Source organism: Varanus komodoensis, unplaced genomic scaffold (assembly GCF_004798865.1).
Source record: "Varanus komodoensis strain SLA01 unplaced genomic scaffold, ASM479886v1 scaffold1, whole genome shotgun sequence".
Taxonomy (NCBI): Eukaryota; Metazoa; Chordata; class Lepidosauria; order Squamata; family Varanidae; genus Varanus; species Varanus komodoensis.
The window spans coordinates 13,728,435-13,748,836 of record NW_025335268.1 but is presented as its reverse complement, the minus strand read 5'-3'; the positions used below and the strand labels follow the sequence as shown (position 1 = coordinate 13,748,836).

The 20,402-nt window shown below is 40.4% G+C and overlaps 1 protein-coding gene across 1 annotated transcript in view; it reads left to right on the top strand.

The window, feature by feature from the left end:
• GLP1R (glucagon like peptide 1 receptor) overlaps window positions 1–19,611 on the top strand; it is an 82,630-nt gene extending 63,019 nt beyond the window's left edge. The window contains exons 9-13 of the mRNA XM_044450484.1: window positions 1,597–1,666; window positions 3,705–3,793; window positions 7,735–7,873; window positions 9,561–9,602; window positions 19,444–19,611. Coding sequence (XP_044306419.1) covers window positions 1,597–1,666; window positions 3,705–3,793; window positions 7,735–7,873; window positions 9,561–9,602; window positions 19,444–19,611 — 508 coding nt within the window. The remainder of the gene's footprint in view (window positions 1–1,596; window positions 1,667–3,704; window positions 3,794–7,734; window positions 7,874–9,560; window positions 9,603–19,443) is intronic.
• Window positions 19,612–20,402: the final 791 nt, after the last annotated feature.

Below are 20,402 nucleotides of genomic sequence, written 5' to 3'. Positions count from 1 at the left end.
CGGCATGTGGAGCTCAGAGACATTCTTAGGACTAAAGAGGGCAGGTGGCTGCAAGATAACTATTTTCTTTGCTGTGTGCCCATCTTGTGGTGTCCACAACTTCTCAGTTTGTCCTGCTCCTATGCTAGCAAATGCCTGGCCCAGGCTAATGCATCTTCAGGAAGTAACCAGAGGGAGAAACCAGTCCAGTTCAGAGGTCAGTCTACAAGGTTCATCATGCCAAAGGTCCAGGTCAGACAGGCGTGTCTGAGAGACTGTTCTAGGTGGGCAGCTGAAGGTCATGTCCAGTTCAGAGAAGGCATAGTGCCAAACTGAAATGCTTTTGTCTGCCACAGAAAGCAGGATGCAGTTGGGCAAATTTATGGTTGGCTTTAAATCCACACAGCTGATTGATCAGTGCAGTGTGTTGCTTTTGAGGGCCCATGCAGTGCCTTCTCTTCGGACTTCTGATGCTCATGTTCGACCCTTTGCTTTTCCAAGGCTGATGTGCCTATAGTTCTGCCTGCTGCCCATATGGAAGTCCAAGAATGATGGCCCAGGAAGGTCTTCCAAGGGAAGATTGCCTACCTGGCTCTAGTTGAGTCTTCTTGTGGTAGTTTTCTTCTTCTTCTTCCTTAGATGAATCCTTTCCTGAGGAGGGCATGCCACAAATTGTCAAATATACCCATAGGCCCCAAACATTCTGACGATCCTTGCTTTAGTGAGACCAGAATTCAGAATGGGGCTATGCAGGCTCCATTCTTGAGGATGGAGGTTGCCAAAGGCAGGGAGCAAGTTTAGCACCTATTCCACTGATGCCCTCTGTTCACTCACATTCAGGGTGCATGATAACCATTCATTTTTATGAGTACAAGGAAAGTGTTATCATAAACATGAGGAGAGCTACATGCTACTGGGCAAAACTTTCAGGTATAGCTAGAAGGTAGATTGCAAATAATCTGAGGAGCAACCTAATGCAAAGAACCAGCTATGGATGTTCGAAGCATTGTTTTGTTTGTCCTTTTTATAAAATAATCCAGATTGGACTGAACAGGTGTTCACTGAAAGTCCAAACAACCTAAGTAATTGATCTGACCATTTAGAACAGGAAAATTGCTTCAAACCTGGAAGACTAAAACAACACAATTATTTCCACTTACAAATCAAAGCTTTTAAAAGAAGGAAGAAGAGTTGGTTCATGGATTTGATAGCTCATGTTAAAACATTGTTGGCATCAAGCTCAGTTTTTCCATTATGGGAAAGGAAATTTAGCTAACAAATTTCCACTCTGTCATATGACCTGTCTTATGCCTTCTGATGAAGAAATTCTCCATAATTATTGGCTGTTAACTATTAACAAAATGCGATTGAGAAATTGCATAACAAAGCAAAAGAGGGAGGTCTGAGAGTACCCATCTTAGCAATGACATTGTAGAATAGCCCAAAGCTTTCTGTGTTCCTAAGATCCAAACAGTTGTATCCATCTGTGCAATGAACTTTGCTTGTTACTTAATATTGCTGTTCTCTACCATCTCTTATTGTTGGGACGTGTGATGGGGAAAGATGAATGTGTACATGTACTAGAGCTTTCCTCCTCCTTGTGTGTTACTTTTCCAGCTGCTGGAACAAGAACTTTAACATGAACTACTGGCTGATCATCAGGCTGCCCATTCTTGTTGCCATTGTGGTAAGTGATCAGGAATCCTTGGGGGGAAAGGGGGTTGGAATCTCTTGGAGTGAACAGGGGTTTGCTCCAACCCCAGTTTTTCCAGGGGTTGGAAAAACTGCTTGTATAGGCATACTACCAAGAACACAAATAGAATTGGTACTGATATTTTGCACTGACACGAAATATGCAGGTCAGAGGTGCATAAGCTTCCCACCAAAATTAAGCGGCACAGCAGCTAGAAAAGGCACATTTTTCCCTTAAAACAAGGTACATAGGGGAATGTCCCCTCCCTTTATTAAATCTCCTAAAAATGCTCCTGAAAGTGTCCAGTGAGCACAGTTTTGCTTTATAACATGAGGCATGCTCCCTGTGCCCCTTCTTTAAAAGAAAATGGGAGGAGGGGTTTGCACTGCTGCACCATTGAATTTCCGTGTCAGATTTGACTGCACAGGGGCACCAGCCGCTCATGGTAGAGCACAGCCCCCACTTGATTTCAAGGGTGGGAGATTGGCTCTTGGACCGGTGGAAGCCCTACTGTAGGCAGTGCCTTGGGTTTTTAAACAATGTTTTGGGGATGGGGGCATACAATTTCCAGCATTCCAGCCTTCACATTTATAATTCACTGATAGGTGAATTCCAGTTCCTTCAAATATTGCTCTTTTTATTATTTTTTCATAGCTGTTCATTTGAAGATTCTGCTTAGTTCAGCCCTTTTCCAAATAAGTGTGCTTCACCTTTCATAATATGGTTCTCAGCAAATGAAGTATTAAGGTTTCTCATCTATACAGTCTAAAGAATTTTAAATGTGGAATCTAGGATATGTACTATACTAAAATGCATGGATTGATCTGCTTACATGGATTGAATGCATGGATTTCCTTAGAATCACTCCTTCCCATTCACATCTCTGTGTTCCTCCTTCATGCGTTCAAAAGCCACAGACAGTTTTCCTTGCAAAGCGTTTTTATTGACCAAAAGTACAAATCACCCAGAATGAATCTCTGAGCATGCACAGAGCTGTTTGATGAACCCGACCTGGGGCATGCCTGGTCTCCATCCCTTCAGGAGGGGCCTTCTGAAAGCGAGCACACCTCCTCTCCATGTGCCAATCCTCTAATTGGGCCCTCCTCTGCTGCTGCTGCATCATGGGATCAAGAGCTGAAGCTACCTGGTCTGTGTCTGAGAAACCCCTGCTCCAAGAACCCTCCCACCGACTGTACATCTTGGTCATTCCCAGGAACTGCTTGGGAATAACCTGGGGAGTCTGGCCTTGAGATAAGCAGCTCTGCTTCTCTCATCTCAGTGTTTCAGCATGGCCCACACTCTCAAACTGCCCCCAGTTCAGCTTCACATTCTGATTCTTCTGAAACCCAGCCAGCAGTCCTTAAGAGCAAACAACCAAAGCAGTCATCTTTCTCACTTCCAACGCCATGCCTGGACTAATGTTTGCCCGCAAATTGTAATTTGTAGCAGTCTGCTAAGACATACTGTGTGTACAACTGGGCAGAGAAGTATAACACAGGAAACCAGTATTTACTAACCAGTTTTTGCTGACTACGGGCTCCCCTCAGCTCCTTTCGGGCACACAGCATGTGGGTTCAGGGAGACTGTCAGTCTTTGCCCTTGAGGTCAGCTGATGATCAAATACCAGTTTGACTTAACACATCAGGAAAGAGTAACACATGCCACATAGCTGGCTGCTACCAATTACAGTTTATGTGATACCTTGCAGAGAAAAGCCATTTTCCCGCCATGTGTACAGATGTGGATGGAACCTGAAAGTCAATAGGGCAGTCAATCATTTTAGATCCCACAAAGCTGTTAATTTACACTTGTGTTTAAGGTTTCTTTTAAACTGCTCTGTATCCAATCTTGTCAATGCTGTTTCAGAGCCCTGTGCTCTTTTGGAGCAGACACAGTTCTTTGGGAGAGGGATAATCTACCTGTCACATTCTACTTCTGTAGAGTATTAGAATGAATACAGACCTTCGTACAGAGATACACTGTTCATGCTCACCATACATCTTGTAACCCTTTGCTGTTTGTTTTTTCCTAGGTAAATTTCCTGATCTTTATCAGAGTTATATGTATTATCATTGCTAAGCTGCAGGCCAATCTGTTGCGCAAAACTGACATAAAATGCAGGTAAATCAACTTGTCACCAGACATTATTAAGTGCTTTTTAGAGGGAAATGCTTGTGGCAATTGATTAACTGAAATTGTTACAGATTGAAGCAAGTAAAATGTACCAGCAGAAACTCTATTGCTATTTGATCAACAAATGTTTAATTATAGATGAAGTATGACATTGCATGGAGTGCCTATGGGTGTCTCTTTTATTTTGAATAGGCAGAAGTCTTTAGCATTTCTCCGTCCATTATCAAGACAAGTATTACCTGAATGTTTGCAAAAGGATTTATCTTTAATTAAAAAAAAAACATTGTGTTTATGAGCATGTGCAAGCATATAGCGCTTTTGTTTCCTATAACCCTATATTTCCTTCACCTGGGGTACTTCCAGACACAGCTTTTATTATGCAATAGCATTCTCTCACCTGAACCAGGGGTTCAGCCATCATCATCTTCCATTTGTAACCCTCCTCTATTTTTCCCAACTTTTCTGTCTTTCTAATTACCAGAAAAAAATCTGTTAAGGAAGAAAAGACAGACTACCTGAACAGTGCCTTTGGAGTGTTACCACTCAGGCGGAGTCCACCTGAAAGCCTGCCAACTTACCCATCATCTCATTTTTTTTTTAATGCAACCCCTTCTTTTTTTATGCTGAGTTCAAATGTTTTGTTCTGGGAAGGTTCAGTCTAACAGACTTCTTGTTTTGGTAACTGGAATAAAGGTAAAGGTTTCCCCCTGTCATTAAAGTCCAGTCATGTCTTACTCTTGGGGGCATTTCCTAGCCGAGGGAGCCAGCGTTTGTCCACAGACAGTTTCCGTGGTCATGTGGCCAACATGACTAAACACCGAAGCGCACGGAAGCTGTTACCTTCCCACCGAAGTGGAATATAAGGTTATAAATATGCATTGCTATTACTAAATTCATTTCTATTCCACCCCACAGCTGAAGCTGTCTGGGCAGTTTGCAACAATCCTAAAAACACATGATACAAATGCAGTAAAAAATCAGAAAAAAAAAAAAGTTTAAGACTGCTAAGAGCTGACAATAGCAAAGAATGACTCTGTAGCACACCTGGAATGGGCAAGCCCCCTCAAGTCCCTAGGTGGCCAAGTAAGTCCTGAAAGGCCTCAGAGAAGAGGGCCTTCTTAGCCTGGTGCTGACAAGATGGCAAATTCAGCACCACCCAGGCTGCAGTGAGGTAGCTAATCCATTGGAAGGACACCACAGAGAAAGGCCCCCCCCCCTTGCTGCTACCCTCCACATTCCCTTGGAATTAGCACTTGGAGGAAGGCCCCAGAGGTTGGGCATAGTGTCCAAACAGATCGTGGCTGGGAGAGGTGCTCCAACAGGTGTTGTGGTAGTAGGCCATGTAAGGTTTTACAGGTTAAAACCAGCACCTTGAATTGGGACCAGAAGCATACAGGCAGCCCATGCAAATGGGCCGGAACCATTAATGGTTCCATCAAGGTCAGCCCCATGCAGAGTGCATTGCAGTAATATAATCTAGAGATTACCAGAGCATGGATTACTGAAGCCAGGCTATCCCTGTCCAGATCAGGACATTGCCAACGCTGGTAAAAGGCACTTTGAGCCGCTGGTAGAGGCCACCCCTGAGGTTCAAGTGACAAAGATGGATTAAGAAGCACCCCAGAGCCTCACACCAGCTCCTTCAGGGGCATGCGACCCCATCTAGATACTTTGCAGCACCTCACAGTGGTAGGCTCAACATGACTATCTTTCATGGCACATGTAAAATATACAGAGCACTTTGTTGGTAGCTCATTACAGTTTTGAAGGATTTATTTTATTTGTAGAAACCTTGTATCTGGTATGGATTTGATAAAATGTGTTTTTTTAATCTCTAGGTAGATAGAAATAGTATTTTAAAAGCAGCCAAGGTAGTTCATAGTTTTTCTGAGGTTCTGTAAATAAATTATATTCTTTACTTTTAAAGTCAATTCTGGAAATCTGCCTCCCAGCTAGATTAAAACATTTCTTTCTCCCCAGTGGTGGATCTATTACTACAGTGTACTCTGGGTGGGCTACTCTTGAAGACAATCTGGAAACTTCCACATAGTTCAGAATGTGGCAGCAAGATTTGCATATGGAAGAATGGACCATATTACATCAATTTTGTGCCACCTCCCAGTTTGCCTTTTCCTTACCCTGCACATATCAGTTGTATACCACTTCATTTTGATAATTACCATTGCAATGTGCAGGTTGTCATGTCTTCTTATGTCTCCAGTGAGGTGGGGAGTGGGGGCGGCTTCCAAACCACCCTGCAAATCAGGGTTCTGGGGTGGTCTGGAAGCCAGTTCCACTGCCTAGTATTGCCTGGTTTGGACAACATGAGAACCTTGCATGGCAAGAGTAATTATCAAATGGAAGCAGTAGCAATTATGGAAATGAGACAGTGCACAGCTGGCATATGTGGGGTGGGCTTCTTTTGCTTCCTTGGTTGTGCAAACCCAGCTGCTTTCTTCAATTCAGGGTGTCAGCTTTGGCTGTTAAACCTCAAAATGGCCCAGGACTAATTTATCGCAAGCATTGGCTCTTCTAATATGAACTTACCTGAGACTGGCACTCATTTTACTTCCACCAGCATATGGCTGGCTTGTGGGGACAAGAAAGAGGGCCTTTAGCTCTCCTTCACGAAGGGTAGGCAGCTGTGACACTAATCAAGGTGATGCAGCTTGTGAGGCAGTGCAGGCTTCACCTTCTCTCATCATTTATTTATTTTGGGGGACTTTTTCCCTACGCTTCCAGAATTGTGCTAATTTATAAACCAGAAGTATATACGAATGAGTTCAGATGTGTACTTATACACATTGTTATCATCATTATTACATTAAATTTATATACTGTCACTTATCCATAAAAGGCTCTCAGAGGAGGTAATTATACACAGCCTTACTAATGGGAAAACTGAATTTGTGATGAAAAAGGGCTTGAGAAAGAACTATCAGAGGCTTAGAAAGTGTTGCTGAATGTCTTTGATCACTCATGCCTGTGAATTCATGTGTAGCAAACAGACTTGGAAATGTTGGGATCTTTTGTCGCAGCATGGCATACATACAGTAGGCTATACACTGTACTAAACTGAAGTGGGGAGATTGGCTCACTGACAATAATTAAGAGTGAACAACACCAGTTTGCATTTTACTGCTAACATTTACAGAATGGAAAAATGTTTCATTAGTGAACTCCCTAGTACAAAACCAGGACTCTTCCTAATAACCCTGTGGAGTAACAGAAGATGGTAGCCAGGAATGAGGATTTGCCAAATAAAAGAGAAGGGAATGTTCTGTGGTCTGTGGAAATGGTAATGTGGGTTTGGGGACATTAGGGCTGGTTGACTAAGCCTTACAAACACCATGCTTCTGAGAGGCAGTTAAGTAGAGGTGACCATAAGTGGTACACAGGTGCTGCTGCTGGTTTTTCTTAAGGGTGATTCAAAATTTGGACTGTGGCAGCACTGAAGACAATGTAAATATACTTCATGACTTGTATGACTACAGTGGTGTCCTGATAGCCAAGAAGGCATCTGTATTTATCTAGGATCCTTTTTTTAAAGATGCTATGAGAGTCTTGTTCATACAGGCTTCCCCAGAGCAAACAACACATTAGATAAGGTGTTAGAATGATATTGATACAAATTCAAAATCTAAGGTATAAAAGCAACATGACTAAGCTTCTCAATAACATAGAAGTCATGTGGTGCATGGGCAATTGAAACTGGCATTGGGAAAGTAAATGTATGCAAGCATATTAGTAAGCATAAGCGATTTTCAGCATTAGAAAAAGAGGTTTCAGTGTGACTTGCTTAAAATAATGAAATAAGTAATTGTTCAATATGGGAACTGTTCACAAGGCTTGAGATTTCTGATGTGGCTGCTGAGGTTTGACATTAGGTTTGGCTTTGGGGTATAGTTTTCTATGCTTGCACTCTCTAGATTGGCCAAATCTACACTGACTTTGATCCCACTGCTCGGAACACACGAGATCATCTTTGCTTTTGTTACTGATGAGCATGCCAAAGGAATGCTACGCTTTGTGAAGCTCTTCTTTGAACTCTCCTCCTCTTCTGTGCAGGTAGGATCCAGCAATCATGTGTTCTGCATAACTGAAGTCAGTGCTTTACAGCTTTTCTTCTTCTCCAGCAGTTTCTCTACATTTCTAAGTATGTCAGCAGCAGTTCCTTCTGGGATTATTAATCTAGAGATGTGGAGCAGATCAAATAAATAGCTTTGAAGGAAGGGAACGTGAAGCTCTGAATGGGTCTGGTGTGTGCTGGCAAAAAATCCATATTACATATATTTTCAGAAGTTCATGGATACCCGATATGAGAGTACATAGGTTCTGCAAGTGGCAGGAGATAAATCACTGCATTCTCTTCCACTGGAATGAAGTGAGAGGCCATGTGCTATTAGCTTTAATGATTTCACCAGTGTCATGTACCCATCTGTTAGGGTTGCTAACCATCCAGAGTGCTGAATATTTGTCAGAACTGAAGGAAGACAAGCTTGGGGGCAGGGCAAATCAGCCAAGCCCTTTTGCTAGCTGGAATAGCACGCATAGCTCATGAAAACCACACTGAGGCCTTGCTAAAAACCATATTGCTCTTATGTTATGAACAGAGATTGTTGAAATTCTTTCAGACCATGAGCCAAATCAATTTCAGACAAGCTATCAGAAGTCACATTCCGGTGGTGAGTGGGACCAAAAGCAAAAGGAATGGGGGTAAAATAATTATGTTCACATACTTTAGCATTAATCCCTCATTCCCAGTAAGTAACATTTCAACCTTTTAGAATAGGTGGAAAATACACAAAAGCTAGAAAGCTAGCAAATTATGGGGAGAAAGGGGTGAGGCCATATTTAATATCCAGATGAAAGCTTGGGGAGATTATGCAGGGATCTGGACTGAGCTACTCTCAAAATGCTGATGACATCCAGATCTACCTCTCATTTCCATCACCCAGGTGAGGACGTGGATGTCCTGAGCCAGTGCCTGAGCAGGGTTGGATGAGGCCCATGAAAGTGAAGTTTTTCATTGTAAGCCGTCTCGAGACACTAGTGATGGTGGGGGGGGGGGTGGCTTTTTGTTTCTGCCAGAGTGGTTCCCAAGGTGGCTTTCCTGTTTTTCCCAGTCCCCAGTTGTGGAAAGGTTGAAAAACACCATACTAGAGAGAGCCATGACTATTCCTAGAGAAATTATATCTCTAGAGAAAAGCTGTGATTATCTCCAGTGTACTATGCTACCACAGATGACACATCACCAAATGTGTCACATAGTTCCCCAGTTATATCCATGGCTCTTCTCTAGAGATATTCATATAGGGTTTATGGCAGTCCACATGTTCGTAAGTATGCATTGTTTATAACCCGCAGACTACCTGTAGTGCTTTTGCTAACAAATGAGAATTGTGATTGGGAAAGCCCACGCCATTAATGTTCATCTCTTTTTGTCTGAGGCTGCTGCTTGCAGTATGATACAGTTATAGTTTTATTGCCAATTTTGTTACTTTTATCATTTAATGCAATAATTTAGATAGCTAAACTGCTGATAAAATGAATGTAATTACTGTTCCTAGCCTTCAATCAGCAAAGCATTATTCAGAAGGCAGGAATGAAATATTTTGCTGTTGTGTTTCATTCTAAAGCTGTGCTAGAAGTGCAATTAGATGTTGCTTAATTTAATGCAATTTGATTAATATAGTTTAATGCAAGGGTGTGTGTGAACTGTCTATTACTTTCCTATTTTTCTCTTTTTTTCCAGGGCCTTCTGGTTGCAATTCTCTACTGTTTTAACAATAATGAGGTAAGCCAGATTTCTCTGTAGGGGAAAATATTATTCATGCACTGGTGGTAATCTGGATTATTGCAATGAGCTTCACATGGGGCTTCCCTTGAAGATGGTCCAGAAACTTCACTTGGTCAAGAATAGGGCAGGGAGGCTGCTGAAAAGACTGGCAGGTATGATCATGTTAAGCCAGCCTCTACCATCTTCACTGGTCACCAGTTGAAGTCCAGGCCCAATTCAGGGTGTTAACTTGGGCCCTGGGTATCTTAAGGAGTGCCTCTTCCCACATGAACCTGGTCCCTTAGGTCATCATCAGAGGCCCTTGTGAAGGAGTCCCCTCCTCAAGATATAAGGAGGATGACTACAAGAAGGGCCTTCTCAGGAGTGGCACCCAGCTATTCTTTTCAGCACCAGGCAGAGACCTTTTTATTTTCCTGGTATTTCAACTGTTAAAATCATTCTAATGGTTTTGAATTTTACATCTGATTATAGGCTGTGGCTATGCCTTTCATGTTAATGTGGTTTCTATAAAGTTGGTGTGGGTTTACTGGTTCAGTTTTTCAGATGTTAGATTTTAAAATTGCTATATTAATATTTATTATATATTGTTATTTTTTTGATATTATATATATATAATCCATTATATATATATATATATAAATATATATATATATATATAAATATATATATATATATATAAATATATATATATAAAAATTTGTAACCCACCAGGGAGTCTTTTGGCTAATGGGATGGGATCAATAAATCTAACAAATAAATAAATAAAGTGGGGAGTATCCTATGTGCAGGCAGTCCCAGGGTTACAAATGAGTTCCAATCCTGAGAAAACAAAAATTTGTCTAAGTCAAATTTGTACCTAAGTCAGATCACATATGGCCAGCCCTTCACATATATGGGGGTCAGTGGCACAGGACCAACATGAAAGTGGAAAGACTGCAAATAAAGGCCAGAGTGATTTCTCTCTTTGGATGGGCTGGGCAGGAAGGCCTGCTTTGGAAGCTTCCCTCTCTCCCGTTTTGCTTCCTCTCTCTCTCTATGGTGAAGACCATTTCCTGCAGTGCTTTTTAATAAATAGGCTTTATGGCAGTTTGTAAGTATGCCTTGTTCACAAATTGGGGTCTGCCTGTACCTCTGCTTTGGGGTAAATTGAATGGCTGTTGTTGTTGAAGGAAAATGGTATTTTTAGCCCACTGAGCTTTCAGCTGTTTTTGATTAATTCTTGTTACTGCACTTGCTTGTTACATATACTTTGCTAGAATAGCAGTCCAAATGTATACTAAATGAGGACATAAACAGCAGCGCAAAATCTGTGCTGCATTTTGTTTGAAATTTCAATCTGGAACAGAGGGGTGACACCAAGAATTGCAGAGCTTGTAACCAGTGTAGACACTCTGGGTGCACAAAGTTTTCACTAGACAAGATTTTTCTTTTATCACAACAAAGGGCAACTGTGCACTAGAGCAATGGGAACGTGGAAAGGCTAGTTGACTTTGATACAGCATACAAAGACTGCAGACCAGTACTGGGTGTGGCATGTTGCATGGAGGGTATTGAAGAGTTGTGATAGCCTTCTCAAATCCCTGCACATTTTCCATATGATGGTTTGCAGAATTCAGAGGATAGATCACTATTCCATCACGGTTCCAAAACCTTTTCAAAATCTCTTATGGCTCTTCCAGAAAAGAGGGTTTCTGGTGCTACGTATCAGAAGAAATTGTGCAGCAATTCCAGCTTTTTTCTTTAATGGATTTTCTCCTGAAAGGAAAAAGATGGAAGAAACAGTGGAGAAACACAGGAAGGTAGAAGACTGCATCATCTGGATCCCACAGAGAATTGTATAAATGAGGCAGAGTGAGAGTACAGTAAAAGCAACATCTGAAACCCTCAGTACACCAACAGTTTTGCAGTCAAACAGTAAAATTCACACAATTACTTTGTCAACCGTGCCATTTCTTTGGCTGTAGCATATAGGTGCTTTTTCTTATATTTACAAAGAAAAACATGGATGAAGGTACTATATGCCAAAGAAGTAATCTCTTCCTCCAAAATTGTGGCTGAGCTTTTGAAATGAGTCAAAATTATATGTATTTAATTTTGTTATATATGTAACTCTAATAAATCCACATGGCACAAATCATGTTAGCAAAAAGGAAAATATACAAACAGCTAACAAATATGTGAGACTTATAAATAACAACACATGATTAAAAGCAGCAATTTAGTGCTAAAAGGCATATATGAAATAAAAGCCAGCTTAAATACCTCCAGAGGCCTGATTAATAACATACAGTATTCTTTAAAAGCAGGAATTTTGTACATAGATGGATTTCTTTCATTTGGTAGGGAGTTCCATAATGGGGCTACCATTGTGAAGTCCTTGCTTTGAAACCATTTTGGGTATTTCCAGGAGTTCCTCTTTCACTGGAAACCAGTACAGCTACTATCTGCAACACCTAGTACCTGTTAATAGGCAGATGGCTTCGTTTTCCATTAACAGAATCTTTTAAATACTTTCCCAAGCATAGTTCTATATATCCAGTAGTCTTACATATTCAGTAGTCAATTCTTAAGATAAAAAAGCATGGATGGTGATTGCTGGATTCACACTCTGGATAATTAAATATTGTAGGAAAAGGGCATTCAAGGCCAGAAACAAATCTGGAAGACAAGAAAAAATGCATGATCCTGGAACAAAGTAGAGTCCATACACTCAAATTGCCCAGCAATAAGAGAACAGATACCAGCTATTAATTTGTCAGATCAACCATTTCAACATTTTTTAAAAGAGAAGTTGGATAACCAGCTCAGGCTGTGACTTTCTTATCCCCAGAGTGTTAATGAAATCAATTAAATCAGCAACTACCTCATTATATACGTGAGACAGCACAATTGACACCTCAGGTTCAGATCCTGGTTCAATTTTAGCATCCAAGTCAAAATGTAAGCAGTACATTTTATCGTCAAAATATTTCCTAAGTTCGCTACTGTAGAACAAACTCAGAATATTTCACATCTAGGTGAAATGGGCTGCTTAACCCCCTTTTGTCAGAACAGTTAGTGGGTCTGCTGAATCCATCTTCAAAGGCAGGCAAACACCATCACTCCAATTGTGGACATGTGCCCCAGAAATCCACAAGGTTGCTAAGCTAATGATCTGACCATGTTGCAGACCAATGGGGCACAGCAAATCCAAAATGAAGGAGCACAGCAATGGGGCACAGCAAATCCAAAATGAAGGATACAGGTCTCTTGGATCTGGCACTGCTCCCGGATACCAGCATGCTGCAGACCAGGAGCACTTTGCACATTCTTTGCATCTTCAGCTGCAGCCTCTCTCTCTTTCATACCCTACCTAGTTCCGGGTTTCCTAGATTGGTACCCTCCAGATGTTTTGGTCATCACATCCCAACAGCTCCAGCCAGAATAACCAACGGTCAGGAATGCCGGGAGTTGTGTCCAAAGTGTTGTTGTTAACCTCTAACATCCTAAATATCCTGCATCAGCAAACACTAAGAACCTTCTTCCCGTATGAGCCTATCAAAACTTTATGATTGCTTTCATGAGACAAGGCCTTTAATTTAGAAACATTTCTCTCTCTTGAAACAACTGCACCACAAGTTCCTTTTATTGTTTCACCAGTTTATTTCTTAGTTATTATCATTGCTGTACTAGATGAATTTAATTGATTTATTGGTGTTGCTTTAGAATCTGTTCATTAATGTTATGTGCCCTCAAGTTGTCTCCAACTTATGGCAGCCCTATGAATGCATGAGTGAATGAGTGAATGAATGAATGTCTTCCAAATGTCCTGTCCTTCGTAGTCTTGCTCAGCTCTTGCAAACTGAAGGCTGTGGCTTCCTTTATGGAATCAATCCATAAGGGATTTGGTCTGGTCCTTATTTGGCCTTTTCCCAGTAAAGAAACTCTTGCCTTCTCATAATATGCCCAGAGTATGGCAGCTTCAGTTTCATTCTTTTTGCTTCTGGGCAAAATGTTGACTTGATTTGATCTAGGATCCTCTTACTCATCTTTCTGCCTGTCTTCTGCAAAAATATTCTCCAGTGCCATGTTTCTAATGCATCAGTTTTTTTCATGTCAGCTTTCTTTGCTGTTCCACTTTCGCACTCACACATAGTGACTGGGGATGTAGTGTAGATCAGTGGTTTTCACCCTTTCCACAGCTGGGGACCAGCAAAAACAGGAAAACCAGCTGAAGACTGCTGAGGCAGAAACAAAAAGCCATCTCTCCCCTCTGCCCCCCCGCCACCAGCAGCACTGGCTCACCCCCCCATAAATGCAATGCCAACCGATGAATATTTGGTGGAGAACAACCAGCCCCTGCACCAGTCTGTGGTGAACAGGATGCTGCTCTCCCCACCCCCACCCCCACAGACAGGCAGGAAATCTCTGGAAGACCTGCATTCTTAGAATCTTTTGTTTTGTGATGGCTTTTTTAACCATGTTGTTAATAGCCTTGAATATAAACGAGTGGGGTATAAATATAGGGATATAAATAAAATGTATTAGATGATGATTGCATAGTCAAAAATGAATCATGAAGTTGCCTTAGCATGAATGTCATATTCCTTAAGAACCAATTACCTGTGTTGTTGTTGTTGTTAGTCGCGAAGTCGTGTCCAACACATCGCGACCCCATGAACAACATTCCTCCAGGCCTTCCTGTCCTCCACCATCCCCTGGAGTCCACTTAAGCTCACGCCGACTGCTTCAGTGACTCCATCTAGCCACCTCATTCTCTGCCGTCCCCTTCTTTTGCCGTCAATTGTTCCCAGCGTTAGGCTCTTCTCCAGTAAGTCCTTCCTTCTCATTAGGTGGGCAAAGTATTTGAGATTCATCTGCAGTATCTGGCCTTATACCTCAGTCTCAGTCATGGCTTCTCAGTAAGCAAGGACACTCCTCAGTTAGACTAACAGTATTCAGATGCTATCCCTGACAGCACTAGCAAGAGCACACAAATCTTTTTCCCAGGAGAGTGTGTGAAAATAGTGCTAAGTAAGAATGAAACTTCTTAATTGCCTTTACTTGCTCAACTCATTATTTCTTAGCTTGGAAAAATCTCAGAAGGTAAGTGAATGTGAATTAGAGTATGGTTCTAAAGAGAACATGTTTGTGATTCATACTGAATAGGAGAAGCTTAGACCATAATTCAGTGCTTTGTAATATGACATTTCCATTTCTGCTCAGATTGAAGTTGGTCCTCTTTGATTCTTTACTCAGCTCTTACTTGAGCTGAGAATGTTCTCTGATTGACTATCATGGAAAATCCAAAATGACTATTTATTATTTCTCTTGAATACAATTGGGTGATAGCAGCAAGAATGGTAGTCCCTTAGAGGCAATTATGCCTGTTCAATTTTCAACAAAGACATATAGATTTTTTCATATTTTTATATTTCAGTTTTTTACTTGAAATATATTTCATTTTTTCATAGTTTTATATTTCTGTTTTTTTCAAAATCTATGGATCAGGTGTGCATGTGTGTGTGTGTAAAGGGGGCAAAGATCCAGTCCTCCTTCTTTCCCCCTGTGAGTTTTTGAACAGTTTGTATGAAAATGGAACATATCATAGAGGTGCCCCAGCATGAAACCTGTTAAGTTTTAGGGTTACTTGCCTGCAGCGTTTAGAAGAATAAGTGCATGGGCTAGTATGTTACAATGACAATGCTATAATACAAAGGCCAGTTTAATGCCTTTTCCATAATGAAGCTGGTGGTGTAGAAAGAATTGCCATCTCATAGTTCCATCCTATATGTCCTAGAAGCTTTAGATGAAACTTTCATACTATGGATCACTCATCCTTCAGAACCTGTCCCCTGTCCAGCACTTTTAAAGAAACAAGAGTAAAATAGATTTTTTCAGAAAATGTACTACATCTCCTACATCTTCCAAAGCATGAATTGTTTAACAAACCCTCATTCAGAACTGGATTGAAAGGATCTGTTTGTACTTAGGCTTCAGCCAGTGGGGTATACTGGTTAGAGTCTTAAAATGGGACTGTGATACCTGGATTATAGACTCCACTCAACTGTGAGGTTCGCTTGTGAGACTTTGGGCAAGTCAGTCTAATCTGAGTTTAAACAAAGAGAATAATTTCCTGATCAATTCAAAAAAGTAGAAAAAGAGATCAGGATAAACTGCAAATCCTGAACACAAGTAAAGGTAGTGTAATGGTATGATTTTTAATCATAATCCTAAAATTACAAAGCAGAGGCTGCCAATAGTAATGCAGCCTATAAAACACTGAAACATAGAAAACAATGAAAGTTGTCATTAAAATAAGTTTTCAGATCTGATGCTATAAAATACATACAAGAATTTATAAAGACTGGTTAAACATTTTCTATCCCGGTACAAGCATCATAGTGTCAAATTACAAAACAATATGTGGAATTTAATAGTCTTTTCCAGGAGAAACTTAAGGAGCCTTGAAATGCTTGCTTCAACATGGATCCAAAGCATCCAACTTTCAAAATTGGTCAAAACTGGAGACAGAGAAATAATACCAGTTTTACCTTTTACTATTCTTTCCTCATTTTCTACCCAAATCCCACTATTTTTGCTTTTAATAAAGCCATTCCTTTATTTTAGAGTGAATGCTGTGAGTTACATTCTTGGACCAGTATGGTCTGTATAAAATTTTTAAATTCAGTGTTGGAGCAGCAAACATCTATAAGAACAGATTAAACCAGATTAAGCTTTCTTCTCATATTCACTTAAAAAACACAATCAACCACCACCAGGTGGGAAGTGCACCACCCCAGATGAAGTCCACAAGCAGGAAGATCATGTCTATTATAATCCTCCTATTCCTCTGGATACATATCTAAGAGATGTGAGCTTGGATAGTATTAGCCAAAACACTAAACCAACTCCTGCCAGAGTTGGTCAACCAAATTAAAACCCTTTGTCTTAAAAAAAGATAAATTAACTGTATGTGCAATGTACTCCTGCAAAACCTTGCCTAACAGATGATACTGCTATATAGCATAGATATGGTTTTAAGAAAAAATAGAAACTTTTCTTCCTATATGGGGATTTTGCATGTGTCAAATTTGCAAGAAGGTAATACAATAAAAAATGGCAAGATACAAACTACCACAAACCACAGGCTTGTAATTTTAACCAAACTGAAAAATCTTTAGCTCTTAAAATGGTAAATTCAGTGTATACAACACAAAAAAAGTCTCCCTACAACCTAGGTCATATATCATATACTCAATTTCAAAAAACAGCACTGACTTCTCTGGTCACACAGGTATTTAACTAGTGTGAAATTTGCACAATAATGTGCATAATAATGTAAACAATGGCAAGGAATGGATTATAACCCAAAGCACAGATACTAATACTTCAATTAATCTCATCATTGAGATCTCAAGGCACCAGTGGCTTAAGTTTACGAACCCAGTAAACCTTCTTCCTTAGTTAATTGTATTGTTCTTTCCCCTGAGATGGTCCACAAGAAGATAAGTGTATCCTCTTTTCGAAACTCAAAATGTCAAGGTTGCTGTTGCATAAAATGTCCTGCAGCAATAATTCTGAAACTTGGCAGACTTGGTTCCCTCGGAAAAGGGCAACTATGTCTACATAGTTTTCATCCAGTTCTGCTCAGGAGTAAAAAGGAATAATAAATAATATGTAATAATTAATAGAGTTCTTTTTCCCCACAAGGAGAGCTGGGAGGGGATAACCTATTCGTTCCTTCTAGATGCCGCAGGCCAGACACATAACCTGCAAAAAAAAAGTATTACTATCATTGGATTGGATTCATCTCTTGCTGTTTCATGTTGTCTGCTATGCACAGGTCAAACTTACCCCTCCAAAGATTTTGGGGCAAATGGGATGAGTGGGGGCTACAAAGGAAATGGGCTGAACCAGTGCTTCTTTCCACTGGTAGGTTGTCACGATTGGATACAACCTGATAAACAGTTGATGCCATGCATCTTAAGCCGACCTCTTTTTTTTCCTGAACAGGAACATGTAGTTGTTCAACTGGAATGAATTAGTTGGTTTATATTTGCACCATTAGTCCATTTACAATGTAGAGTTAGCATCACCTTATTAACAATCCTCAGTTTTTTATTCAGAAGGCTAATTTTAGCTGATGGAATAAGTGACTTTTGCTGCTGCTGCTTCTAATTTCATTCTCACTGTGATAGGTCAAATCACTGTGTACATTCAGATGGCTTCATTTGTTTTTTGCCTTTTAGATCCCCAAAATACAACAGGAAATGCACATTTCAATCCTTGGGAAAAAATAACAGCATCTAAACAGGCACCATATTCATGGTTTGAAAAAGCCTCCCTAGTTGGATTTTGAAATGCTTGCATGTAACTCAACTAAACTTTTTAAAAATCTCTTAAGAATTAGGATCCACCTGCAGTGTTGTAATTAAATATTTAATAGCATGATCCTGTGGTTTCCAGGTAATGTCTAGATAGGCATACAATTGCTTGGTTCCTCAGCCACAAGGTTGGAAAATTGTCCTGCTCTCACTGCTTTGTTCAGATTCATCCTCCTTCACCTGCAGCTGGTGCAGAAAGAATTGTACTGACTGTATTTCTGGGTTTGTAAGAGTGATCTTGGAGATATGTAGAGGGAGACCCATGCCCAAGATAGAAAGTGTCCTGGTGACCCCTTAGCCCCCCTCCCCACCCCACACACACTTGCTTCAGCGTGCTGTGCTTAGACATTTAAGTGTGAGAAGAGCACAGAGTGATGCCTGTAATCCTCCACTATTTGGAGAGTTACAGGTATCCTTACTGGATTGTACCCTAAATTAATCAAGTCTTTTAATTTGAAATGTTCATTACTTAGGTCCACAGTATAACACATGGATGCCAAACATGGCCATTGGAAGCTGATTTATAGTAAGTCATGCAATTGGCCCATCTAATCCAGTATTATTGACTAGCGGTGGCTCTCCAGAGTTTCAGGCAGGAGTTTTTCCTGCCTTACCTGGAGATGTCGAGGATTGAAATTGGGATCTTCTATATGCAAACCATATCCTATGCCATTATGCTATGGAAAAACAATGGTCTGTTGCTATCACATTTAGTTGCGCCCTAAGGTTCATACCCTTTGTGGGCAAGGATGGCATTCTGTGATGCATAGTGCTCTAGTTTAAGAAGTTTAAGTTGCTCTAGTTTAAGATCACAGTAAGCCAGAGAGCCAGACAATCTTATGCAACAAAACTTTAGAGTTGTTTCTAATTCAGCTCTCTGGGTAGTATACAAATATTAAAACATATTGTGCATATAAACATGCAGTGCAGAAATGCACACACATTAAAAAAACTATCTAAAAAAACAAACCTATGCATGTTTTCCTCAAAAGTTCAATTGGCTTCCCTAGAGAGTGTGTGCATATGACTCTAGCCTTAATCAAGATTTTTCAAATAATATAAATCATGCCTTTTAGCTATAACTAACAAATGGGTGCCCAAAAGGGGCTCTGAAAAAGTGTTAGGCTTCAGACTAGTTTCAGCCATGTTCAGCCCAATCTAGGAGACAACAGATCTGTGCTTTTAGGAAGAGGTTTAGTTAAGGCATTCAATTTCCTGTTGTTGTGCACACAAATGTCTCTTTATTGAGGTATGAAAAGGTACTGCCATTATTTCAATTATGAAACACCCCATAATGGACTAATTAAGTCATTATATGCTTGATGCTATATCAAGGGTTGCCTTAAAACCTTGCCAGTGTTTCTTAATTATATGGGACATTGTATCTTTTGTTAGTGGTATAACAGAAGTTAATAATATAACCTTGAGTTATTATTCCTTTTGCCATTTATTTCCTTCTTTCCTTACGTAAGGTTCGGCTGGAATTTCAGAAAAGCTGGGAGCGTTGGAGACTGGAACACTTTTATGTCCAGAGAGACAGCAGTATGAAGCCACTCAAGTATCCCACCAACAGCTTAAGCAGTGGAGGTACAGTTGGGAGCACAATCTATGCTGCCACTTGTCAGGCTACATTCAGCTAAAATTTCTTCAGAGGCAAGTGCAGGGGAGTCAGACGATCTGACCTGAACTGTAGGAGGTACAATTGAATGGCCAGCCAGACTGATTGCAAAAAGCCTTTGGAAGATTTGAGCCTCCATTATTCATTGCTGCAGGCAGCTGGACAAGCTTTTAAAATAAACCAGACTGCTAATAGAATCAGTGTATTTGAGGCAAGAAAATCCTCTGTAAAGTAAGTTTAAAGAGTTTTCCCCCAATTAATATCAGGCCTCCAGGTGTCCAAAGCCTAAACACTGTTGATGCAGTCACAGAGCATGAGGTTAATAGCTTATTAGTGTGGGTGGACATGTTAAAGCTATTGATTAAATTGCAAGCTTGCAGCTGATTAAAACAGACAAGAAAAAACTTCTGTTGGGAAAGGTAAGCTTAACCTCTCTCATGGCTAGGAAGAAGTAGTTATAATCTGTAGATACCTTTTAAGGCCTTTCCAGGTGGTAGTTTCATGAAACAACAAATATTATTTAATTTCTATAGCATCCATATGCAATTATTTACTCATTTATTCCAGGAGATCCAGAAAGTGCCCTAATTAGAATTTCCCGTCAACTCAAACTCCAAATATATTCATTTGAAAACTATTTTTTTTTGCAGAGAGTTACTATGTCCATTGCAGTTTGGAGATGGAACACCACATGTAAGACAACAGGCACCTACAGGCCACTTGCTGTGACATTATTGGAGATGAGTAATGTGTTCCCTCACTGTGGCATATTAAAATTAAAATTGTTAAGTTTTTGTTGGGATAAATGTTCCC